The sequence below is a fragment of the Gopherus evgoodei genome, chromosome 5 (assembly GCF_007399415.2).
Source record: "Gopherus evgoodei ecotype Sinaloan lineage chromosome 5, rGopEvg1_v1.p, whole genome shotgun sequence".
NCBI classification, from domain to species: domain Eukaryota; kingdom Metazoa; phylum Chordata; order Testudines; family Testudinidae; genus Gopherus; species Gopherus evgoodei.
In genome coordinates, this window is record NC_044326.1 from 36266125 (window position 1) to 36293183 (window position 27059).

Sequence of the window (27059 nt, forward strand, 5' to 3'; positions counted from 1 at the left end):
GCTCTTGCTTAAACATGGAATACTGACACTTAAAAACAGTGACACAAAATAAGATCTTAACAAATAATATGCATGAAGTGTGTAATGGTTGGGCATAATTTCCTCAATGCAGTGTCTTTGGGGAATTCTCTTCCCAGGATTTCCTGTTAGTCTGCTCTCCACATCTCAGAAAAGCCATGTCAGGCCAACTTCAACTTCCAGCAAGGGAGCGCTAAATACAGCTGCCTTCAGAGCTAACCAACCAACACCTGTTTCAGCAATACCCAATGGTTCAGTAATACCAAATATTTCCTGGGTGCTTGGCTTGCTGTTTTATAGTATTACCATTCCCTGTCTTTTTGTGTGAAGGATCAGACAAACTTTGGCCCTGATTATCTATCACCTGCACGTGGCATTGCCATAAAAACAGTGGATTGCCAAGCTTTCTGTAACCGTAGATTCATGACTGCATATTTTTATGACCTTTATGATCAATAGTCCAATACCAGTTTAAGAATACTTCGTTTGTGGACTGAGGCAAAACTTGGATCTAAAATGTGAAACATAAATACTGATCACTTACTTTAAGATATTTCAGTATTTATTCATTCAGTTTATTCATTTACTTTTTGTAAAACTTGATGGAATACAACTAAACACAACATCTCTTTTGCTATAGCTTCTACAGTTGTGTAGATGCACATTTTTATGATGATGAAACTATAACCGTGGTTCTTAAGGAGAATGCTGAACAAGAAGGCAAAGAGAGAATCTTGGCTCAGTTGCCTTTATCTTCAGTGTATGTTGATGAGGACCAAGAAAGGGAATTCAGCTTGAATTCTAATAAAAGGTACGAAAATATGACCCCCTGAAAATTAAGAGCTGAAAAGCAGATTATACAAGTGTCTGATTTGTGTACAGTTATACACTTAACACACACATATTTTGAAAAGGAAAAAAATCGCTTTTCTTCCTCTGAGGGAAGATGATTATAGTTGATTACAACGTCCAAGTCTAATGTTTGTGCATATTTGAGATTTTTTTAACAAATCGGAGAGCTAATTTTGAGAATGTACTGAGGAAGTAGAAACTTTGTCTGCTTTTGTGTAAGAGGATTTGAGCCTCGCCACTCACTGGAGTACTAGAGACTCAGGAACAGGAGTGAATGCACAAGATCTGCAGTTGCACTGAGAGGGATAGGGTAATAAAAAGTTGAGGGAATATTTCTTCCTCATTCTCCCAGTGTTTGTACCTATGAGTATTATCACTATCTGCTGAAAGAACAGAACTAACTTATCCTTGGAATGAAAGAGCAGGATCAATGCCTTCCCGTATTTATTTATATTCTCATAATGGTTTCAGGAGGAGAAGAGAGATTTTGGGTATATTGTAAAAAAAAAAAAAAAAAAAAAAAAAAAAATGTTAAGTAACAGAAATATAGAATATATATGCAGTAGGATAATCACAATGTTTATAAGTCTGTTGCCTGGGGTGCAGTAAAATGGTAATTCTTTCATTTTTGTCTAAGGTTACTTGGTAGAGTTGCTGCTTGCACACACTAACAATGAATTTCTGTTTTTTACTACATCTAGGCTGGATGAGCAATCTGATGATATTCCTGCACGTACTGTCTTTTTGGAGAGTCAGTGGAGAGTATTGGAGAATATGAAAGCTCAGTATGTTGCTGTGAATGGCATTCGGAAAGTTTCTTGTGTGGTAAGTATCATGTTTACAGTCTAGCATATAAATCATTAAGGGAAATAGTGTGCTGGTGCAGTGACTGAAGAGATTGATACTCTGCATCTGTTACTCTTAGGGCACTTATCGTATATACTTGTTCATAAGCTAAATTTTTTTAGTAAAAAAGGGAAGCACCAGAGAAGGGGGTCGGCTTATGAATGAGTATACAGAGGGAGAAGTGGGACACAGCCCCTTCCCCCAACAGAGGTAGCAAGGAGGGGCAGCACAGCCAGCAGAGCCAGAAGGGAAGAGGCAGGTCCAGAGTCTCTCCACTTCAGGCTACGCTGCTCTCCCCTGCAGCCTCCGAAGCAGCTGCAGCTCCGGGGCTGGCAGGCTAAAGCCATGCCACTCGGCCCTGCCCCCCAGAGCAGGCAGTAGCTGCGCTACCTGGCCCGCTGGAGCAGGCTGCCGCCATGCTGCCCAGCCCAGCCCAGCTCATGGGAACATGCTGCAGCTGTGCTGCTCAGCCTGCTGGAACATACTGCGGCTGTGCCGTCCAGTCTGGCCCGCCAGAGCAGGCTGCAGCCACGCTGCCCAGCCTGCGGGAGCAGCTCCAGCTAGGCCACAGAGATCTTCCCCTGGCCCTCCCCAGATAAGGTAGGAAGGGATGGGATGGGGAGAGTGGGGGGGTCCCAGGCTAAGGGTAGGGTAATGTGGGGGGTGGTCACAGGGGTTACTCCCCTGACCCCCAGCTTCTCCTCCACCCAAAATATTTCCCCACTGGTTGCTGACCCGGCCCCTCAGGGTAAGCAGCTGGCACACTGGGACACTTTGTTTGCGTAGGTTTACCTCCGTGCCTACAGACACTTGAGGTAAACAAACCATCTCAGCCCACCAGCAGCTTATCCTGATGACCCAGAGCCAAAGTTTGCTGACCCCTGAATTGTAGGGTCGGCTTATGAATGGGTCATAACAATTTTCTATTTTTACTTATCCATCTTGGGGGAAGTCGGCTTATAAACGAACCAGCTTATGATCGAGTGTATATACGGTAACTTGTTTTGATATAAAAAACATTTTTTTACTTGTTTTCTACAAGATCCTTAGAAAGAAAGGAGGAGACAACCTGCATCTTCTCTCCAGAGTGGAAAAAATTATAATTATACAACTTAAATATTTCCTTGCTTCTGTGTAGGTAGATTGGAACAGTTTAGTTTAGTCATATTTACCTTATTCTAAATCTGCTATAGCAATGAAATAGGTTTGTCACTAACTTATTACTTTACTTCACTCCATTTAAAAGAAAATCAAAGTTTTTGGTAAGTGCTGTTTTTAAAAGCATTGGCCAAGATTTTCAAATCACTTTTTTTCTGTTAATTTTATTAATGAAAATTTCTAAATATTTCCATAGCTAAGTTCAAATCTCCGTCATGTCAGAGTGTTTGAGATGGATGTAGAAGATGATGGAGAGGCAGAAGAAGAGGAGGAGGAGGAAGAAACAACTCCGATTGTGGGTGATGAACATGAAGAGCTGACTCTGTCTGCAGTTAACCACAATAGTATGTGTGGTGGTTCTGCTGAGGCAGATGAAACAGAAGAACATGAATCAAGCCTGGATTCTTGACCTGATCCTTGATATTTGTGCCTTCACTTTAACAAAGAAAGGAGAAGAGTCTAAAAGCTAACTTCAAACCATTGATATTTTTCTTTGTTCTGTGCCAAATATTCTATTAATGTTGTGGATGTTGTAGAATATACTACACAATGCCTCAAACAAAACCCATTTTTCTTGCTCCAGAGTGTGTTCACTGAATGTTCATTCTGTTACAATTAGTTTGCAACAAGCACAATAGTTTTTCTGGAATATTGAATATATGTGGGGAAAGGGGAGCTGGGGGGACAACTGGAGTTTTAAAGGGACATAACCAATCTATGTAGCACATAAATTTACCTACCTGAGAAAAACGTGTTCTAGGGGTCAAATTTTCAGATGTGTGCTTAATGTTTATGTCCAGTTGAGGGGTGCGAACACTCTGTGCCCTTGAAGCCAAGGTTTACATACGTATTTGACTAACACACAGGTTTGCAGAAGTGCATTGGGTATTTGGCTACCCATGTTTAGCTGGTGCACATTTCAAAAGTTTAACTCATACTTTTGTAATTCTTGCTTGTGTTACTGGGAACCCAAAAATTGTTAAAACAACCCCCCCCCACCCGTTAAGGTTGTTAGACCCCAACTATGTCTGTGTTACTTTATATGCAACAAAAATATATTGCAACCTGTGGCGTGGTGCATGAGACAATTCTTGAACATTTTCCCCTGTGTATTTTATGATGGAAAATTATATAATTACAGAGAATATATTTTTCTATTCTGATGTGTTTGTATGTCCGATGTATGCTTTCAGTTTTGCCATATTCATTTCCTTTACTAATTTATGTTTATTTTCAGTGTTGTGGTGCTCAGTGTGAAAGCTAGAAACTTGTTTAAAATCTGAAACTGTTTGCCTGTTGCTGAATAGTTGGCCTCCTTTGTTCTATAACTGCAGCTCAACTCTTTGAATTAACAGTGCTGCTAAATACATAATACTATAAAACTGTGTGAGTGAAACTTTGTGTGACTTGAATTGGGGAAGTTAACTTGCGCATGTGTTCCAGTTCTACACTTTTTTTAAAATAAAAAAAAATTACTATAAAACTTATACAACTATTCTTTATAAATTGCTTTTCTTTGATTGTGTTGGTGTGTCTAATGCTGAGTGAGTCTAGAAATTATCATTCCCACCTTATCAATATGTAATTTGATATGTTTTTTTAATGGACCCTTATTGGATGTATAATTCTTACTTTCTAAAGAAAGTTTGTGGGCCTTTTACTGGCAGAGAGAACTTTGTAACTGTAAAGTGATTGGTGTGGTTTGAGAGGTTTTAGTCTATGAAGCTCCCTAAAAATCAGCTCCATCCCATCTCCTGTTGTACTAAAAGTTCAAAGGCTGCTGTCTGCAGAGTGGGCTTGCTTGTTGCAGCATTTACTACTGCTGGAGAGCAGGCTCGGTTCAAGTCTTCCTTAGATTTGAAATGTGAAATGGCCTAGTTTGAGTGTTCTGGAAAACAAGTCACTTGGATCCACCTTCTTTTTAAGTGGCTATAGTGCATGAGGTTTGAAGCATTGCTTTCTGCTTTGCCACAGTTTGTTTTTCGAAGGGTACGTCTACACTACCCACTGGATTGGCAGGTAGTGATCGATCTATTGGGGATCGATTGGATGTGATAAAATAGATCCCCGATCACTCTGCTGTCGACTCCGGAACTCCACCGGGGTGAGAGGCGGAAGCGGAGTCAACGGGAGAGCAGCAGCAGTCCTCATGGCCAGGCTCCCAAATAGGGCAGAGCAGGGACTTGAACCTTGATCTCCCACGTTGCAATGGCGTGCCCTGACCTGAGGGCCTTTTGGCTATTGTGAGGAGGGCTCTCTGAGGTTTATGATCAGCAATTCCATCATGGATCTAAGAAACCATTTTGTTGAAACTGACTCCCACACAGCTTTTCAGTTTTAATTAATCTACATTTTCAGAAAAAAAGACCAAAACAAAAAAACTCACCACACACATTTTGTTGAAAAATACTTGACCCGCTTTACTTACCAAGGATGCAGATTTAAGGCTCTGAATAATGAAATTCATTTATTTAGACACAGTTTGAGTTTGGAAGTGTGAGAAATGAACCTTTTGCCTGTTCATGTTTTCAGAAATTTTTGAGAGTAGAAAAATGTTTTTTTGTAAACTCTACTACTCAAGAATATGGACACATCACTAAGCATTGTGTAATTATATGAACTGCATGTGCTCCTTTGTTTCAGACTCTTTGTGTGGTGTTACTGCAGGAAGCCTTTTCTTCTACTCTCAAAAGTGTCCATGTAATCTAATTTTAAAAAATTCTATCCTTTTTTTGTCGCAGAACAAAACCTGCAAAATATAAATCTAGTGCTTGCTAGATGTTACGCTGTGGTTTTTTTAACCAAACCCATGAATTAGCCATGGTCCTCCTACTGCTGTCGAGTCCAAGCTTTGTCACCCACACAATCTGTGGTAGTAGGTCACCTCCATTTTGTTGGGACTCCTGACTGATCTGTGGATGTAGGAGTTGCTTAAGCTTTCCCTGCTGCCACTTAAGAAGAGCTCTCTTGCAGACTCAAATGGGCCATCTGCATCAGCGCTAGCTCCTTTATTGAGCTGATTTCCAGCCACAAGGACTCACTCAGTATCATTGCTGGCCTAGGCAGATGAGAGCTGCAGTAGTAGCCCTCAAGGAAAGGATACAGGGTGTTAGAAGGGAAAAGGACAGAAAGGCAAAAGGGAGAGAGAGAGAGAGAGAGAGAGAGTGAGTGTGTGTGTGTGTGTGTGTGTGTGTGTGTGTGTGTGTGTGTGTGCGTGCACGCGCGTGCTCGGCCTCCCTGTCCAGCATCTGTCATCTGGTAGGATCCTTTCCCCTGCAAAGAGGACCCATCCCACCCTAAATAATAAGGAGTCAATTAATAAAGGTAAAATCAAATAAAGTGTATTGAAGGGTTCATAACAAAGAGCGGGGCAGATAAAAGGAGGAATAAACAGCGAAATAGTGCAATACAGTGATTACTCCCTCAAAATCAATCCAATAAACAAATCTAAAAAACCCTTCTTCATAGATCAAAGCGACGGCAGGTGCTTGGGACCTCAATCCTCTGGCTAATGGCAAGCCTTTGGAGAGGAGTTCCAAGGAGTCCCTTGATGTTCCTTTGGGATCATGGGAAAGCAGAACAGATGGGACACTCAGGAGATGTGGTTTCTTCTTTCTCCTTTTTACAGATGAGGAAGCTGTTGGAGAAAATCCCTAACCCTTCTACCACCAGGATGGATAGATGCCTGCAGATAAGACCCGTGACCCATGACCGTCCCTGACTGTCGCTTAGATAGACAGCCCTGAGGCCCTGTACGGTGCAGTCTTTTATATACTTGCCCTGGAAACCCCTTAGAAAAGGCAGGAAACCCCTTCTGGGAAACCCCTTAGGAAAAGAAAAAAAACAAACATTCTGACTGGATGTTGTTTAGAACTCCAGGAGAAATAAAAGAGCAGGAAAAGTAATCCATAGTTCATGTGGGCATAAAACTCCATTTTGGAACCAACATGGATTCTTGTAGTTACAAGTATCAGAGGGTAGCCGTGTTAGTCTGGATCTGTAAAAGCAGCAAAGAATCCTGTGGCACCTTATAGACTAACAGACGTTTTGGAGCATGAGCTTTCGTGGGTGAATACCCACTTCCTCAGACGACATGCATCTGAGGAAGTGGGTATTCACCCACGAAAGCTCATGCTCCAAAACGTCTGTTAGTCTATAAGGTGCCACAGGATTCTTTGCTGCTTTTGTAGTTACAAAACATCTGAAAGTGAACTCAACCTAATGGGGGAAGAAGAAAGGAGTCTTCACCTCCTGCTGTTAGGACCCTCCTTGGGGTTCGAGTAATTAGAAGAAGGACGAACCTTAATGAGAGGAGAGGAAGAAAGGTGTTGCTATATGGAACGTCTCAGAAGGAGAAGTGGAAGAGAATGGAGAAAGGGAAGCTTTAAAGGGAAGAGAGAACAATAAGGAGAAAAAGAGAATGGTGTTGAAGTGGGAAACGAGAAGTGTGACACCCTCTAGAACAGCCCAGACCTGAAGAAGAGCTCTGTGTGGCTCAAAAGCTAGGCTCTCTCGCCAACAGAAGTTGGTCCAATAAAAATATCTCACACCCATGTTCACCCTCTAGGTTAGTGACTTGTATTTAATTATATGCCGCTCTAGTATAGCTACCCAGGCAATATAGTACAATAATGTCAGACTGACTTCTAATGATACCAGGAAATCTCCCAAGAGATTTCTGGCCCCAGCAAAAGTGCAGGTTTAAAATAATTTATTCTATGGTGTTAATGAGGACTGCATCTTTAAGACCAACAGAGCCAGGACTCTTGACATTCTCCCTGCCTCCAGGGGGCATCACGCACTTGCCTCTGTATCTTGGAAGGTAGCAGCTTCTTCCTGCCTTGGGCATTGTGAGCCCAAAAGGCCCTGCGGTGGCGGGCAGCACTGTTATCATCTCAAGTGAGGATCCAGTGCTATGGGGCCAAAGGCACTTACGGAGAGGGCAGTAACCACAGCATCCACCTTCCAGCCTATGCCCTTGCACTGTGCGGCAGGATGAGCTGATAGGTGGTGACTATGGGCAGCAGCAACAAGGAACACGGCCTTGCAGTCAGAGGACATGGAGGTAGGTGAGAAATCAGCCTGGGAAGTACCTGCAGAGAAGTACCAAGGCAGAGGGTATTGATTTGGGGGTTGATTTGATTTGTGGAGGGTCTTTTGGTCGGAGGAGGAAGAGACAAATCTGACTGGGTGGGGAGGATTTATAAGACAGGCTGTGTTGGAGGTGGGTGGGTCAATATATGCATAAGGGCAGAAGAGGGATGAGCCACTCCACAAATTTTCTAGGTTCTATACTGAAATGTATGTAGTGAAAGCACCGAACTAATTTGTAGAAGTCGCTGGAGATGGGTAGTGGAGGGACTGGAGGATTTGGCAGCTGAAGAGGCAATAACCAGGGATTTGGCATTTGAGAAAGTACTTGGATTATTGACGCTCTAGAGCAGGAGTCGGCAACTTTTCAGAAGTGGTGTGCCAAGTCTTCATTTATTCACTCTAATTTAAGGTTTCTTGTGCTGGAAATACATTTGAATGTTTTTAGAAGGTCTCTTTCTATAAGTCTATAATATATGACTAAACTATTGTTGTATGTAAAGTAAATAAGGTTTTTAAAATGTTTAAGTGTCATTTAAAATTAAATTAAAATGCAGAGCCCCCCAGACTGGTGGCCAGGACCCGGGCAGTGTGAGTGCCACTGAAAATCAGCTCGCGTGCCTCCTTTGGCACACGTGCCATAGGTTGCCTACCCCTGCTCTAGAGGTAGCTTTAGCCTTTTAGTAAGTGGGAGGGACTAGATCTCCTCTCTCCTTATAGGCATAGTCTGTGGCAGTGACTCTCAGGCCTGGTCTACACTATGCATTTATACCGATTTTTAGCAGCGTTAAACCAATTTAACGCTGCACCCATCCACACAACGAGGCCCTTTATATCGATATAAAGGGCTCTTTAAACCAGTTTCTGTACTCCTCCCCGACGAGAGGAGTAGCGCTGAAATCGGTATTACCATATAGGATTAGGGTTAGTGTGGCCGCAAATCGACGGTATTGGCCTCCGGGTGGTATCCCATAGTGCACCATTGTGACCACTCTGGACAGCAATCTGAACTTGGATGCACTGGCCAGGTAGACAGGAAAAGCCCCATGAACTTTTGAATTTCATTTCCTGTTTGCCCAGCGTGGAGCTCTGATCAGCACGGGTGGTGATGCAGTCCCAAAAAGAGCTCCAGCATGGACCGTACGGGAGATACTAGATCTGATCGCTGTATGGGGAGGCAAATCTGTTCTATCAGAGGTCTGTTCCAGAAGACAAAATGCAAAGCATTTGAAAAAAATCTCCAGATAGAGGCCACAGCAGGGACTCAGCATAGTGCTGCATGACAAGCGTAACGGAAAGCCAAAGAATCAAATAGACACTCATGGAGGGAGGGAGGGGGTACTGAGGACTCCAGCTATCCCACAGTCCCCACAGTCTCCGAAAAGCATTTGCATTATTGGCTGAGCTCCAAATGCCTGTAGGGTCAAACACATTGTCCAGGGTGGTTCAGGGTATAGCTCGTCAATGTACCCCCCGCCCCCCCCGTGAAAGAAAAGAGAAATTGTTTCTTGACTTTTTTATGTCATCCTATGTCTACTGCATGCTTCTGGTAGATGCGATGCTGCAGCACTGAATAGCAGCACTCTCTCCCCTCCCCTCCCCGGTGGCAGATGGTACAATATGACTGCTATCCATCGTCATCATCAGCCTGTGAGTACTCCTGGCTGGCCTCAGGTGAGGTCGGCCGGGGTGCCTGGGTAAAAATAGGAATGACTCCCAGTCATTCCCAGTAGATGGTACAGAACTGCTGGTAACTGTCTTCATCATAGCAACTGGGAGCTGCCTCCCCCTCATTTTATCTCATTAAAAAGTCAGTGTTTCTTATTCCTATATTCTTTATTACTTCATCACACAAATGGGGGGACCCTGCAACGGTAGCCCAGAAGGGTTGAGGGAAGCAACGGGTAGGGTTGTTGCAGGGACATCCCCTAGAATGGCATGCAGCTCATCATTTCTGTGGGATCTGACACGGAGCGGCTGTGCTCGCTCGTTCTCTGATACACTGGTTCTCTAGTACACTTGCCCCATATTCTAGGCAGGACTGACTCTATTTTTAGATACAACATAAAGGAGGGAATGACCTGGGGGGTCATTCCCATTTTTGTCTTTGTGCCCCCAGCCGACCTCAGCGAAGGTCAGCCAGGAGCACCCATGACAGCAGCAGACGGTACAGAACGACTGATAACCGTCATCTCATCAACAATTTACAATGGCACAGCAGACGGTACAGAATGACTGGTAACCGTCTCTGCTACCTTGCAAAGGCAAATGAATGCTGCTGTGTAGCGCTGCAATACCGCCTCTGTCAGCGGCATCCAGTACACATACGGTGACAGTGACAAAAGGCAAAACGGGCTCCATGGTTGCCATGCTATGGCGTCTGCCAGACCAATCCAGGGAAAAAGGGTGCGAAATGATTGTCTGCCACAGGGATGGCTCTAGCAATTTCACCGCCCCAAGCACGGCGGCATGCCGCAGGAGGCGCTCTGCTGCTCGCCGGTCCTGCGGCTCTGGTGGACCTCCCGCAGGCTTCCCTGCGGGGGGTCCGGTGGTCCCGCGGCTCCAGTGGACCTCCCGCAGGCATGCCTGAGGATGCTCCACCGGAGCAGCGGGCCCAGCGGACCCTCCGCAGGCAGCCTGCGGGAGCTCCACTGGAGCCGCCTGTCACCCTCCCGGCAACCGGCAGAGCGCCCCCAGTGGCATGCCGCCCCAAGCACGTGCTTGGCGCGCTGTGGCCTGGAGCCGGCCCTGGTCTGCCATTACTTTCACGGAGGAAGGAATGAGTGACGACATTTACCCAGAATCATCTGTGACTCTATTTTTGCACCATCATGCATTGGGATCTCAACCCAGAATTCCAGTGGGTGGGGGAGACTGCAGAAACTATGGGATAGCTATGGGATAGCTACCCACAGTGCAACGCTCCAGAAATTGATGCTAGCCTCGGTACATGGACGCACACTACTGAATTAATGTGCTTAGTGTGGCAGCGTGCACTCGACTTTATACAATCTGTTTTACAAAACCGGTTTATGTAAAATCAGAATAATCCCGTAGTGTAGACATACCTTCACCTTTTCAGGCTACCGTATGCCTTTCAGGAGTCTGATCGTCTTGCATACCCCCAAGTTTCACCTCACCTAAAAATTGCTTGCTTACAAAATCAGACATAAAAATACACAATTGTCACAGCTGATTATTACTGAAAAATTGATCACTTTCTCATTTTTACTATATAAATTATAAAATAAATCAATTGGAAGATAAATATTGTACTTACATATCAATGTATAGTGTATAAAGTAGTATAAACAAATATTTGTCTATATGAAATTTTAGTTTGTACAGACTTCAGTAATGCTTTTTATGTAGTCTGTTGTAAAAACTAGGCAAATATCTAAATGAGTTGATGTGCCCCTTGTTAGACCTCTATGTACCTCCAGGGATACGTGTACTTCTGGTTGAGAATCTATGGTGACTTTAATTTTTCTGGAAATGCTTGAATGCCTTCATCCCAACCAAAGTAACCATCTTACCCACTGCATCTGCTCAAGTGTCAGCCACTGCAATCGGTAACAATGGTAAAGCCAATTAGTTTAGATATATTGCTAAAATAATGGCCAGCTAATATTGTACAATGCTACTGGTAAGTTTCACAGTCAATACTACATGAGCAGAAGGGGAACAGTTAACATCTCTCATTAAGCTGTTGTTTCATGCTCTGTAGACTCAGGAAAACAATTTTGTATTAAAAACAACTTCGCATTCAGTTCATATTTAGGAAGTTTTCTTCCCAATGACAAAGTCTAGAAACTCACATTTTAACTAAAAGCTGGATTCCATGCAGCAAATTCAGGAGCCCCAGAAGTGTGGAATACCTGGGGCTCTGCTTATGTTACATCAATATTACTGGATTCTATAGTGACATAGCTGGAGGTAAAGAGAAATTCACTGGAACAAACCCAAATTCCCCAACAGCTGGGCCTTAGTAGCCACCAGCCCTCCAACATAATTGCACACCTATTAGCAACTGGTGTCTACATACACAATCCCTAACAAGTAGCAGAAGTAGCTGGGTTTCCCTTATGCTGCAGAGGAGGCACTGGGGCCCAAAAGATGCCTCCTCCTTGAAAATAAATTGGTTAAATTCAAGAATTTCCTCAGAGACTTATTTTGCTGGACCTCCCAGACACCCGTAGGTGAGCTCCTTTATAAGAGAGTCTATTAATCAAGCTGTAGGCCTTTCCTAGGATGCATTCCACATTCTTCTCTTATCTGGTCAGTATTTACAGATAAGCATTCGGGGCAAAGGTAACAAAATATCGGGTGAGATATTTATTTTAAACTAAATTTTTGATGAAGTAACTAACCATTTCCTTAGGCAAGCTCAAAGAGCAGCTGCTTAAAATGTCATTGTGAACTGAAGAATAATAAACTTTATCTCTTGGATGTGGAATTGATTGACTTCCTATATATCAGTTGGTGGGGGGACAGGAATGATTTAGATTAAAATAAAATAGATAAAATTATTCAGATTTCTCTTTTAGATACATATTTTTTATTTTTTTTTTGTCCTACAGTAATACAACTATATTAGACTCCACATCTCCAACCTTTAGTCAGTCCTCAGAATATCGGGAGTTAGTTTTGGGATTTGATGATGTGATACTGTTTTTAAATATGGATTTAAATTGTTTTTAAGGTGGGTTCATTTTACATGTTGATCATTTAAATGAAAGTATATGTAATCAATACTAATTTTTAATTATTTTTTAAAAAGTTCTAAGGTAAGAAAACAAGCTGGTGAAGTAAAGCAGATGAGAGTTGAAATGCTATCATTACAATACATAAAAATAATCTCCTTTAAATTGGCCTGTTTTCCAGAGCTTATTTCAGTATGTATTAATCCTTTGAGAACCTGAAATTATATTATATAACAAGGTACACGGGCATACTGTTAGATTAAACACAATTTAACATTATTGATGTTTAAATTCTAGTTAGTAGCTTTTTTCATTTCTTGCCCCAAATAGCTGTGTAGTTTTGCTGTTTACTGTTAAAAGTTGCGGAGTTTCTCTCTAGATGTGGTGGGATTTGCTCATAGATTCATAGTTTCTAAGCCCAGAAGGGACCATTATGATCATCAAGTGTAACTTCCTGTATAATATAGGCCACAGAACTTCCCCAAAATAATTCCTAGAGCACATCTTTTAGAAAAACGTGCTGAGATATGGCCAAAGAAAGGTCAGTTGGAACCTTAAATCGGTTTTGGAGAATATATAAAATGAAACTGGAGAACAGAAACTTGAGGCAATGCTTGTTAATGATGTTTTTGATGAGATCCCTGTGGGAGAGAAAGGGGTAGTCCAGGGTTGGCTTTCAGGTTTTTCTATAGTATCTATCATCTTGGTATCCAAGTGTTGTTGCATTGGTTAAACAGAAACAAACCAGAAATCCTTGCACGCCAAATTCAACCCTCAGTTATATATGTAACATCTCATTGAAAATGGCTGGGTGTAACTGAAAACAGAATTTGGCTTTAAATCCCTACTATCTTTGCGACAACAAAGATCTTTGGTCTCATCTCAGAATTAGTGACTGTGACTCATCTCAGAATAAGTGACTGTAGCTCATCTGTGAAACTCATGGTAGGAGAGTCCATCATCATTCTTATGACAACAGTCTAATGCAGTGGTGGGCAACCTGTGGCCTGTGGGCTGCACGCGGCCAGTACGCGGCCATTAGGGTAATCTGCTGGTGTGCCGCGTTCCCGGAGCTCCCGTTGGCTGGAAACGGCTAACTGTGGCCACTGGGAGCTATGAGCAGCCGTGCCTGCGGATGGTCAATGTAAACAAACTGTCTCGCGGCTCGCCAGTGGATTACCCTGATGGGCTGCATGCGCAGGTTGCCCACCACTGGTCTAATGTTTATAGATTGTTTTAGCTGCGCCTGACCAGTTTATTAGTGTTGGTTCTCACTGGTATCTTTCACAGAGATATGCAGCACTTGCAGTCACATGGAGTCAAGGACAAAACAACTTACAATAAAACAGAAGAAATCATTTGCTGATCTCTATGTTATTTACATAATATACTGCATCAATGTCCAGACTGCAATAAAAATATAGAGATAAAACAGAGCTGAGTACATGTTTTGAAATTAAGAGGCTGCTATGACTTTTAAAATGTTAGATTAACACTGTAATACATGGCTAAAGCTTTGAGTTTCCAAGTACACATTCCACTTCCAAAGCTCCAAGTTTCAGCTCTCTGCCTTTATAGGTAAGGCTGTATATTCCTGTCTATATGTGCTGATGGAACCTGAGCAACTAACTTGGCTTAACAGCTGGGCTTTCACTTTCCTGTCACCCCACATTTCCTCTTCTTTCAATAGGGCATCACTCTTTAATCATTATTATTTATATTACAGTAGCAGCCGAACAGGGTGACCAGATGTCCCGATTTTCTAGGGACAGTCTTGATTTTGGGGTCTTTTTCTTATATAGGCTCCTATTAACCCCCACCTGCTGTCCCGATTTTTCACACTTGCTGTCCGGTCACCCTACAGCCGAAACATGCTGGGTCCTGGGAACACTCAGGGAATGTCTATGCTTAAAACATTACAAAGGTACAGCTGTGCCACTGCAGAGTTTCAGAGTAGGGGTTCTCCCATCTCTGTAGTTAACCCACCTCTCCGAGAGGTGGTACTTAGGCTGGCGGAAGAATTCTTCCATGAATCTAGCACAGTCTACACCAAGGTAGGGTCAGTATAGCTACATCTGTCAGGGGCGTAGATTTACCTAAGACACACAGCTATGCAAATGTAAGTTCCCAATGCGGACAGCCCACAGTGCCTGAAAAGCTTACAAACTAAAAGAGCAAAAAATACATAAAGGCTGCTGGAAAGGGATGTAACATGAGAGCAAAGCACACAACTCTGCAGATAGTTGTGCATCTGAGTAACTTATTCATGCAATTAGTTCTGTTTCCTTTAATGTGGACTAATCATGTGAGTAAAGTTGCTTCCCTGTGTGAGTGTTTACAGGACCAGGCCCAAAGTAATCAGTGTGGTCACTGGTCTTTGTAGCTCCCAAGGGTTTGGGGTTTTGTTATATATCTAACTAGTTCTGCTGTCACTCTTCCTAGCTAACCTTTGTTAATGCCTCTTTATTTCAATAATCTAATCAAAGAAAACACAAGGGATGGAGGCATGGATGCAAACATACTGAGACCAAATTTGGCACGTCATTTTGGGCCCACAATTTTAGTAGTTTTTTTTTTTAAAGATTTTTATTCATTTATCATCCCCCCACCCCATTCTTGTTTTCCTCCCCTCATTCATCTGCTCCCCCTCTTATGGCCACCCTTCTGTTGTCTGATCTTAAAAATATCTAAGGTTGTGTGGTGCCCAGATGGATGCTAAGTGAAAAGCCTCCTGTATGGCCTCATTTGTCCTTGTTCCTATGAAATTAATTTGCTTCTTCACATGCTGATTCTAAGCTCACCATCCTGTACTCTGATCTAGTTACATTCAACCGTTTTAGTTCACCCTTTATTTTATCTTTCCATATTTGTTTGGCCACTACTTGGTTCCCTCCTTTTCCACCACATTGCGAATGAACTTGTCCTGCTTCATGCACTTCCCCTCCCAAAAGTCAAACTTTCATCCTTGAAAAACAGCTCCCTGAGCTATGTAATCACAAGGGGCCTCAGGCTGTGAAGGAGATGCTGCTGCTGTTAGCAACCTCTGGTTTTGCTGTCTCTTCTCCTTAGGGAAAGCACATCCCTTTTAAGGTCTCATAAGTAGTTACAAGGCTCATTCTGCCTCTGCTGCTCCTGGGTGGAGAAAATCTCTGATGGGACTAATGCTCCATTGGCCCGATTAGTGGTGTGGAGAGAGAAAAAGTAAAAAATTTCAATCCATGTCAGCAATGTATCCTTGTCCCTAGTATATACAGGTCACATCTTCAATTGTTTCTGCTGACAAGAGAACACAAAGGCCACTATGCTTCTTTGCTTAGCCAGCAGGGGTTGCTATAAGAGCAGAATAGAGCAGTTTGATGCTCTTGTCCCATCAGTCTATATGTCTGTTCCAGGAGAAGAGATGACTGAGTTTTGCTTTCACTCTCATAATTCCCATGGTAGTATGCAGTGTTACCCTGAACCAACTGTGGGTATGCCCCAAAGTCTTTTTGACTTTAATATTTTCTCACTAAGTACAGCAGTTTCAAACATTAGCATGCAGAATTGCAGAAGATTTAGTCACAAAGGGATGTTAACTTAAGTTTTGTGCTTAAATCCCCTGTAACTCTGAACATTTAGCATGTTATGTTTAAAACCCAAAGACAGTATGCTGGATTTATTTACGTATTTTAAAAAGTCCTGTTATAAAAATGTACATAGAAAAATCTTTCTTTTTATAAATAGGCCTTTTAAAACTTTGTTTTGCATACATCCTCTTAAGAAATCCATAGGGGAGAAAAGGCCCACCAAATGCTAATTAGGTGCAAATTACACCATTTTTCCCACTGATGTCAATTTTCTGACCCATATACATCTGGTGTTTAACTTCTATGGGAGCTGCACCCGCTTCCAACTTCATTAAGCCCTATATGACAATGACATGTTGTCTATTTCTAAACAAATAGTGAACTTCTTGTAGAGCCAAAAAGCTCCACAGAAAATGATGAGTGAAGAGGGCTAAGACTGATCTTGAATAGTTAACCTCTGTCTAGGAAGATCAAGAACATGTTTCATCTTATGTTTTAAAAAAAATCAACATAAAGTTATGTCAGCTGTCAAGACAGGAGCAGCATTCCTAAAAGTACCATCCCTGATCGTGATAACAGGATAGATTTTAGACCTATCTGAAAAGATATTAATTCATGCATGTATATTAGTATAGCTGTAAGGAAAAGACTATCCTATTGGTTTCAGATAATTGAAAGACTAACTGAACACTAGGTGCTGAGGTGCAGATGGAAATTAATCCAATATAAAAATATGAGATGTGTGACTATCTCCTTACCCACTTGTCCTGACTGAACTTGTGACTACATATGTTGCTGCATGAAAGTTGGAATATGATATGCTTAGGCAACTTTGGAAGGTTTATGAAAATTTGGTTGCAATTCCCAAGTAAGTTATTTTTTAACTGTAGAGTTGGTCATAGACATTGAGGGAATTAGGGCCAGGGTGAGAAAATGATAGCAGCTCAGTGAACTTAAAATGCCACCTTAAAGTTTAACTTGTTTAATATGTAGATGGTACTATGGTTTACATTGGATTATTGTATTTAATAATAAAGAGTTCTAAAATGTATCTGTTGCTCTAAGTATCTAGAAATAATTATTACTGTATATGTCCCCCTGCCAGTTGTTAATTTTGGTTGTCTGGCTGTTTATCCATTTATCTATGTGGGGACACACTTCTTACTCTGACACCATTGCTCAGCATTGATGCTGCTATTTATATATATATATATAAAATCATGAGATGAGTGGAAAAAAAAGAGAGGAAAAAAAAGCAAGTCTGTAGTTTAGTCTATTTGAATACTGAAATCACCAATTAAACTAGTCTGTTACAAGTCCTGTCAGCTTTGTTTATCAGAGTTTACATTCATGCAAACGTGTATATTGATACGCACACCCAAACATTAGTAAAATGTCTTTGAGGCAAAAATTATTTGTATCCCAATGGTTCAAAACCTACTTATATCTTAAGGAATGCTGAACTCTACTTAGAATAATGTTGGGCAGACTAGACCGCTATCTGCTGTATAAATATTAAGATTTTAATAATAGATATTCTGTAGGTAAAGTTTCATGTAATTTTCTGAGATAAGTTGCCTGTTCAAAGAGCCCTTCTCCATTTCTGTGGTACTAAAGTACTTACAAAGGCATCAGTCAGAGTTCTGATCCCTAATGTCTATCAGACAGGCTGTGCCTTTATAATATTTCCTTTTTTCCTACAAAGTTGCCAATAAAATATCCATTCGTTTAAGGTAGCTTGACTCAAGTCTTTCAGCTAGTAGGTGGTCACTGATGGGTGTCTCAGGCCTGGTCTACACTATGCGTTTAAACCGATTTTAGCAGCGTTAAACCGATTTAACGGCGCACCCGTCCACACTACGAGGCCCTTTATATCAATATAATTGGTTTCTGTACTCCTCCTCAACGAGAGGAGTAGCGCTAAAATCGGTATTACCATATCGGATTAGGGTTAGTGTGGCCACAAATTGATGGTATTGGCCTCCAGGTGGTATCCCACAGTGCACCACTGTGACCGCTCTGGACAGCAATCTGAACTCGGATGCACTGGCCAGGCAGACAGGAAAAGCCCCACGAACTTTTGAATTTCATTTCCTGTTTGCCCAGCGTGAAGCTCTGATCAGCACGGGTGGCGATGCAGTCTCAAATCCAAAAAGAGCTCCAGCGTGGACCGTACAGGAGATACTGGATCTGATCGCTGTATGGGGAGACAAATCTGTTCTATCAGAGCTCCGTTACATAAAGCGTTTGAAAAAAATCTCCAGGCTACACAGTGCTGCGTGACAAGCGTAAGAGAAAGCCAAAGAATCAAATGGATGGTCATGGAAGGAGGGAAGGGGTACTGAGGACTCCAACCAACCCAGAATCCACAGCAGTCTCCAAAAAGTATTTGCATTCTTGGCTGAGCTCCCAATGCCTGTAGGTTCAAATACATTGTCCGGCGTGGTTCAGGGTATAGCTTGTCAATGTACCCCTCCCCCCCATGTGAAAGAAAAGGGAAAAAAATCGTTTCTTGACTTTTTTTAATGTCACCCTATGTGTACTGAATGCTGCTGGTAGACGCGATGCTGCGGCAGTAAAGAGCAGGATCCGCTCCTCTTCTCTCCCCTGTGGTAGATGGTACAATATGCTTGATAGCTGCTGAATACCCTTGGCTGGCCTCAGGTGAGGCCAGCTGGGGGGTGGTGCCTGGTTAAAAATAGGAATGATTCCTGGTCATTTCCAGTAGATGATACAAAATGGCTGGTAACTGTCTTCATCATAGCAACTGGGGGCTGAGCTTCAATCAGCCCCCTCCCTTTCATGTATAAAGAAAAGATTTTGAACTGCCTGGACTATCATAGCAGTGGGATGCTGGGCTCCTCTCCCCCACACCACTTAATGTCCTGCCTGGACTATCATAGCAGCTGGAGGCTGCCTCCCCCTCATTTTATCTCACTAATAAGTCACTGTTTCTTATTCCTGCATTCTTTATAACTTCATAACACAAATGGGGGGGACACTGCCGTGGTAACCCAGGAAGGTTAGGGAGGAGGGAAGCAACAGGTGGGGTTGTTGCAGGGGCAACCCCCGTGAATGGCATGCAGCTCATCATTTCTGCAGGATCTGACACAGAGCAGCTGTGCTCTCTGGTTCTCTGATACACTGGTTCTCTAGTACACTTGCCCCATATTCTAGGCAGGACTGACTCTATTTTTAGATACCATAAAGAAGGGATTGACTTGGGAAGTCATTCCCATTTTTGCCTTTGCGCCCCCGGCCGACCTCAGCCAGGGGCACTCATGATAGGAGCAGATGGTACAGAATGACAGATAGCCATCATCTCATTGCCAATTTACAATGGCAGCAGATGGTACCGAACAACTGATAACCGTCTCTGCTATCATGCAAAAGCAAATGAATGCTGCTATGTAGTGCTGCAGTATCACTTCTGTCAGTTGGCATCCAGTACACATATAGTGACAGTGAAAAAAAGCTGAACGGGCTCCATGGTTGCCGTGCTATGGTGTCTGCCACGGCAATCCAGGGAAAAAGGGTGTGAAATGATTGTCTGCCGTTGTTTTCCCGGAGGAAGGAATGAGTGATGACATTTACCCAGAACCACCCGCGACAATGATTTTTGCCCCATCAGGCACTGGGATCTCAACCCAGAATTCCAAGGGGCGGGGGAGACTGTGGGAACTATGGGATAGCTACAGAATAGCTACCCACAGTGCAACGCTCCAGAAATTGACACTCGCCTCGGACCATGGACGCACACCACCAAATTAATGTGCTTAGTGTGGCTGCATGCACTCGACTTTATACAATCTGTTTTACAAAACCGGTTTATGTAAAATCGGAATAATCCCGTAGTGTAGACGTACCCTCAGAGAGAGAAACGGAACTGTAACTCGGGTGACAGAGCCAGGAGTAGAATACAAAGTCATGTGCACGTGCAGAAAAAGAGGCAGTCTTCCTTACCCAAGAGTGCCAAAGGCCATTGTAGACATGGAGAAAATTAAATGACTTTAAAGATATCAGGCATATCATATCAAATCATTATAATAATTTTAACATTTTTTAGAACCAGCAAAAATGGCAGGTTTTGTCAGTGACAATATGATAAAACCAGGATAAGATGAAAAATATTCTGCCTCTATGACAAATATTCCAGAAAGCAGAACCCTTGTGATTGTAGATGGGATATTGTAAAGACATGGAGGTAGATTCTGTCTTCCATGCCTATGAAGTGTTGCTCCTTTGTACAGCCTTGTAAGTAAAACTGAGTGAAACTTTTTCAATGGAAATGTGTTTTAGTGAAAAAATGCAAATTTAATGGCATCAAACTGTATTGATATAGATTTAATTAAATTGTTCATTTCAGAAAAATCCTAAAATAGAAGAAAATCTAAGCATTTTGTTTTGATGCTTGTGAAATGAAATGTTTCAATGTTTTGGTTCAAAATGATTGTTTAGTTTAGTTTCATTTTTTTTAAAAATCAAAAAACATTTAAAAATGCTCTACAAGGAAACAAAACCTTTTGTTTCAGATTGAGCAAAACATTTCATGCAATCCAAAACAAATTTTTTATTCACTTAAAACTTTTCTTTGTAGTCTGACCAGGTATGATTTTTTTTATTTTTCAAAATTGCCAGCAAACCAAAATATCTTTTATTCACCCAACTCTACTTCAAACTGCCAGGCAAAAGTGCAGTCCCTGGACAAAATGTCTCCATAACTTCCCTAGGCCAGGAGAGATTTGCTCCACATGCCCCCCAAAACATGTTTGTGTCTATGAAGTACAGTCTAGCCATAAGTATTAGTAATTTAGTTATGTTTTTATGGATCAAGTGACTGATCCCACTGAGCTTTTGCAGAGAAGATGAATGCAAGGTGGCCTGCCTAACTGTCCTGTCTAGCTCTGTGAAGTACTCAGTGTCCGGGGTGGGGAGGGGGGAGAAGTCTACTAGCTCTGGGCTTGCATCATCATCCAGGAGGGTCTCAGTGATGCAGGCTATATTAGGTGGTTTCATCACTCATAAGGTCCTATATTGTTTGTTGTTTATTAGCAGCAGATCTTGTGCAGATCAGCATCAGTTTTACTTTGTGCTGCTTTCTCTTGTCTGCTTCGGGTTTTAATCTTAATCTTTTTAATTAGTCTTAATCTTCAAGGTCCTGTTGTTAGGATCTGACAACATCATGATCCATCAAGACAGTTGCATTTTTTAGGGACAATTCAGATAGCAAAGTCCAAAACAAAGCTTGTGAAAGTCAGACGCAAAGTATTCTTGGTTGAGAGTGGTTTAGTTCAGAACAAGCTACCAGAAACGGTAGACTAAATTAAACTCTACCTTTTTTCAGAGGACTCTGCAAAACCCATCTATTTTCCCATAGTCCTTCATGCTATTATCAAAAATAAGGAATTGCTGACATTCAAGCATAACCATTAGATTCATTCTCATACACACCATCTTCTCCCACTCTCCCATCAATAATCCTAAAAAAGCACCACAAAAAAATGGAACAAAGCAAAGATTCTGAGAGTTTAGGAGATGAGAAAAGCAGGATTCATTATGAAGTCTGTTTTGGACCACGATATGTTAATTTTAGTGTATTTAGTGCTTAGATTGTGTGGTGATGGATTTTCTAGAAATACGTAAAGGCCAAACATCCATCCTAGTAGTGCGATAACTACCAACTTTGAAACCATCTATTATGCAGATCTGCCAAAGGCACCAAGCTGGTTATACATAATAATGGAAGAGTGTCAAGCTGGCTTTGCTCTCTTCTTTCATATTCTACCAAGTTGATGATAGGCAGCTGCTTTTGTTCAGCAAGGACCCTCATTATAGAGTTCTGCAGGTCTCAATCTTGTCACTTCTCCTGTTTGAGAGACAGTATATGTGAAGCCACTGGGGGAGAGTATAAGGTGCTATGGGTTGCAGTACCACCAATATTCTGAAAACACCTACCTCTGTATCTTCTTATAAGCACAGGCAATGCTGATTTCTTGCTGTCCCAGTATTAGGGATCTGGATCAAGCTCAATCCAGATAAAATGGGGACATAACATGATATTGGTTGGCAAGAGGAAACACTTTGACAGGTTAACAAATGCTCTGAACACACCCTCAGTTAATAGCAGTTGCTAGAGCTGTCTTTCCTTTGTCTGGCCAGGAGATTGCGCTGTAATCTCATGAATCAGGATTGCACTACATGTTGATGCTAATGATTTTGAGTCAGGTTGAAATGAACTATTGCAATATATTCTACTTTTGTTTGACCTAAAAGCAACTTGGAAACTACAAGTGATTCAACATGAACAGATAGGAACACATCACACTATAGAATTCTAATTCACTTCCATGCCTAGGTTAACATCCTTTCCTTATTTCTAAAGCTCTAAATGTACTAGAACCTGGCTACCTCGACAGCTTTTTTCTCCTCTTCTGTTTTGAAAGTTGTCATAAACAGATAAGTAAGAGTTAATAGAACAAAACTGCTTCATATCTCTTTTGCCTGGAAAGGGTTAACCAGAACAGTGAGCCTGGCTGTCACCTGACCAGAGGACCAATCAGAGGGCAGGATACTTTCAAATCTTGAGGGAGGGAAGTTTTTGTGCTGTGCTGTTAGTTTGGTTGTTGTTCACTGGGGCTCAGAGGAATCAGACGTGCAACCAGATTTCTCTCCAATCTCTCCAATACAGGCTCTTATAAGTTCAGATTAGTAAGTACTAGGTAGATAAAGCAAGTTAGGCTTATGGTTGTTTTCTTTATTTGCAAATGTGTATTTGACTGGGAGGAGTTCAAATGTGTATTTGGCTGAAAGGAGTTCAAATTGGTATTTTGCTGAAAAGATTTTAATTTGTACTTGTATACTTAGGCTGGGAGGGTGTTCCCACTGTCTATAGCTGAAAGACCCTGTACCTATTCCATTTTTTTTAAATTTACAAAGATAATTTTTACTGTTTTTTCTTTCTTTAATTAAAAGCTTTTCTTGTTTAAGAACCTAATTGTTTTTTTATTCTGGTGAGACCCCAGGGGACTGGGTCTGGATTCACCAGGGAATTGGTGGGGAGAAAGGAGGGAAGAGGGAGAGGGAGGCTGATTTCTCTCTGTGCCAGGATTACTTTCTCTCAGGAAGAGTCTGGGAGGGGGAAAGAGAAGGAGGGAGGAAGGTGAATTGTCCTCTCTGTTTTGTGATTCAAGGAGTTTGAATCACACAGTGATCTTCCAGGGTAACCCAGGGAGAGGAAGCCTGGGAGAGGCAACGGTGAGAGAAAGAGTTTTCTTTCCTTGTGTTACGATCCAGAGGGTCTGGGTCTTGGGGGTCCCCGGGCAAGGTTTTGTGGGAACCAGAGTGTACCAGGCACTGGAATTCCTGGTTGGTGGCAGCCCTACAGGTTCTAAGCTGGTAATTGAGCTTAGAGGAATTCATGCTGGTACCCCATCTTTTGGACGCTAAGGTTCAGAGTGGGGAATTGTACCATGACAAAAGTACACTCTACGGGAGTGCTACATATGTGCCCAGCAACTCTCAAGACCCAAACAGTTGGATTCCTCGAGTCAAGGACACACTGCCACAGGAGATTGTGTTGAACCTGAGACCTTGTCTACACTATGGGGGGATATTGATCTAAGTTATGCAACTTCAGCTATGTGAATAACATAACTGAAGTTGACGTACTTAGATCTACTTACTGTGAGGTCCACACTATGCTCTCTTGTCGACTCCCCTTGCGCTTCTCGTTCAGGTGGAGTACAGGAGTCAACGGGAGAGTGACCTGCGGTCAATTTAGTGAGTCTTCACTAGACCTGCTAAATCGACCGTTCATGCGTTGATTGCCTCCTGTCAATCCCCTGGTAAGTGTAGACAAGCCCTGAGTGTTGTAGTCTCTAGGGAAAGTCTCATTTCTATCTGAAGACATCATCTGAATAATCAAATGAGCTGTGGCATGGACCCAAAATTCTTCCCCTCAAGTATCTACCTAAATCCTAACTTCTCAGATGCAACGATGTCCATAAAAAGAGAGGAGAGTTATGATCTTGTAAAGGCGCACGGCCGGGGCTCGACCCTCCCTGGGGAGGAGGGGAGCCACACTGGCCTCGCTACACGTTGTCTACGTCAGCCCCTTTCTTCAGGGCTGAGCGACACTACACAATCGCTCAGGGCCCCGGCCTTCTGCTATAGGGCGGGGCAACAAACACAAAGTTATAGAGGCTCAGGCTCTCCTGGCTCAGGGCTGAGCAACAATAATTCAGGCAGCTCGAGCCCTTTGGGGCAGGACCGAGCAGTGGCACAGTTAAAGGGGGCCCAGGCCCTTGGTTTGGGCGGGCACCAAACACACAGTAGCAAAGGCTCCGACCCTCGTGGCTCAGGGTCGAGCAGTCAATAGTTCATGCAGCTCGAGCTCTTTGGGGCAGGACCGAGCAGTGGCACAGTCAGAGGGGCCCAGCCCTTGGTTTGGGCGGGGCACCAAACACACAGTTACAAAGGCTCCGACCCTCGTGGCTCATGGTCGAGCAGTCAGTCGCTGGACTTGATGGCCTCCTTAGGCTGGGGAGAGGGGGATTCTGCCACCCGGGTACGGGTGGCAGGGAGAACGCAGGCCCAGCCACTCCACTGCATTCCAGCCTGGGGCCCTAATAGCGGCTATCACTGCTAACGGTCAGTGGGGTTCCTGACCACAACACACTGACATGGGTTCAGCTACACTTGCAGCCTGACTGGGGTCGGCTGCCCCCGGGCTACTTCCAATCTCCCCCTCTGGGTCTACCTGTTCTGTGGCGTCGGCCCCTGGGAAGTCCAGTAGCATGGGCCCCTCCCGGCTGGGGCTGGGTGGTAGATCCGGCAGTACCTCGGGGAAGTCCGGCCAGGACTGCTCCGGGGGTTCCTTGGGGTAACAGCAGTGACGGGGCGACTCCGGCAGTCCCTCCTCGTAGCGGGCGCGGGGAAGCTCTGGCAGCTCCTCCTCATAGTGGGCGTGGGGAAGCTCCGGCCAGTCCAGGCCACTGCCCTGGGCCTCAGCAGCCTCCCAGTCACGAGCACCTTCCGACAGGTCTGCTCCCGACGGCAGCTTGGCTCCAACTGAGCGCCGCTGGCTGGCTTTTACACTTCTGGGTCGCCTCCTGACCCTCTGAGGGGTCAGTCCAGTGCCCTGTGGCCCCGCCCCTTCCAGCCCCTGGCGGGGCTCGACCCTTCCTGGGGAGGAGGGGAGCCACACCGCCTTGCTCCACGTCCCCCCGCTCAAGTCTGGCTCCTGTCTGTCGGGGCCAGTCTTTTCCATCTCCTCGAGATGGGATAGGAAGTCTGCGTTGGCATGGTCTTTGCCGGCCCGATGCTGGATGGTAAATGCACAGGGCTGCAAGGCCAAGTACCAGCGCATGATGCGGGCGTTGTTATCCTTCATGCTCATGAGCCACTGGAGGAGGGCATGGTCCATGACGAGTGTGAATGGGGTGCCCAGGAGGAAGAACCGGAGGGCATCGCAGGCCCATTTCACCGCGAGGACCTCCTTTTCGATCATGGCATAATTCCACTCCCGGGGGAATAGTTTTCAGCTCAGGTACAGCACCGGGTGATCTCCTCTTTCCCCTTCCTGGGACAGGACCACCCCTAGGCTGATCTCTGATGCATCTGTTTTGAGGATAAATCTTTTGTGAAAATCCGGGCTATACAGGACTGGTCCCTGACACAAGCAGCCCTGGAGTGTCCTGAAGGCAACCTCGCACTCCGGGGTCCAGCGTATCTATCGGGGGCTATTCTTAGTTAGCAGCCCAGTTTGGGGTGCTGCAATGGACGCAAACTGCGGAATGAACTGCGTGTAATACCCCACGAGGCCCAGGAATAGTCGCACCTGGTGCTTCGTCGTTGGCATCGGGCATTCTGCGAGGGCTTGCACCTTCCCTACAAGGGGTTTTACCTGTCCTCGCCCCACAGTATAGCTGAGGTAGGTGGTCTCCTGCCAGGCTATGCGGCATTTCTTGGGGTTAGCTGTCAACCCCGCCTGCCGCAGGGTTCTTAGGACCGCCGCGACCCGGTTTAGATGGTCTTCCCAGCAGCGACTGTAAATCACCACGTCGTCTAGATATGCAGTGGCGTAGTCCTGATGCGGCTGTACGAGATGATCCATTTACCCGGTGGCCCCATGAAGACCGAAGGGCATCCGGGTAAACTGATAGAGTCCAGAGGGGGTGGCAAAGGTGATCTTCTCTTTGGAGGCCTCCTTGAGCGGGATTTGCCAATAGCCCTTACTAAGGTATAGAGTAGTAATAAACTGGGCCTCCCCAAGGCGGCCCAGCGGCTCGTCTACCCGGGGCATCGGGTAGGCGTCTAAACGCGATATAGCATTAACCTTTCGGAAATCTATGCAGAACAGGCAGGTGCCATCTGGTTTGGGCACCAGGACCACCGGACTGCTCCACTCGTTCTGGGATGTCTCGACAACCACCAGGGCCAACATGGCCTGGACCTCCTCCTCGACCTTCTGGAGCATTCGGTACGGCAACGGCCGGGCGGTTTCTTGTATGGTCTTCCCTGGCTCGGTCCGGATCGTGTGACAGGCCAAGGTCGTGTAACCCGGTATTGCCGTAAAGGTTTGCCGGAATGCCCGCAGGAGACGCTTGGCCTGCTTGTGCTGTTCCTCCGTGAGCGAGCTGCCCAGCGGGGGTTCAGTCGAATCCCCCGTCTGGGCCACCTCAGGGCCCAGCTCCAGTTCAGGCGGGCACGGGTCGATTAGCAGACCCTCCCAGTCACGCCAAGGCTTCAGCAGATTGACATGATATAATTGCGTCTTCTTCCGTCGATCTGGTTGGCAAACCTCATAAGTAATGGGCCCCACTTT

At 44.1% G+C, this 27059-nt stretch overlaps 1 protein-coding gene across 3 annotated transcripts in view; it reads left to right on the plus strand.

The window, feature by feature from the left end:
* ANAPC4 (anaphase promoting complex subunit 4) overlaps positions 1-4357 on the plus strand; it is a 30488-nt gene extending 26131 nt beyond the window's left edge. For all 3 annotated transcript variants that reach the window (XM_030563304.1, XM_030563306.1, XM_030563305.1), the window contains 3 exons: positions 659-829; positions 1572-1695; positions 3071-4357. In XM_030563304.1, coding sequence (XP_030419164.1) covers positions 659-829; positions 1572-1695; positions 3071-3283 — 508 coding nt within the window. In that variant the 3' untranslated portion in view covers positions 3284-4357. The remainder of the gene's footprint in view (positions 1-658; positions 830-1571; positions 1696-3070) is intronic.
* Positions 4358-27059: the final 22702 nt, after the last annotated feature.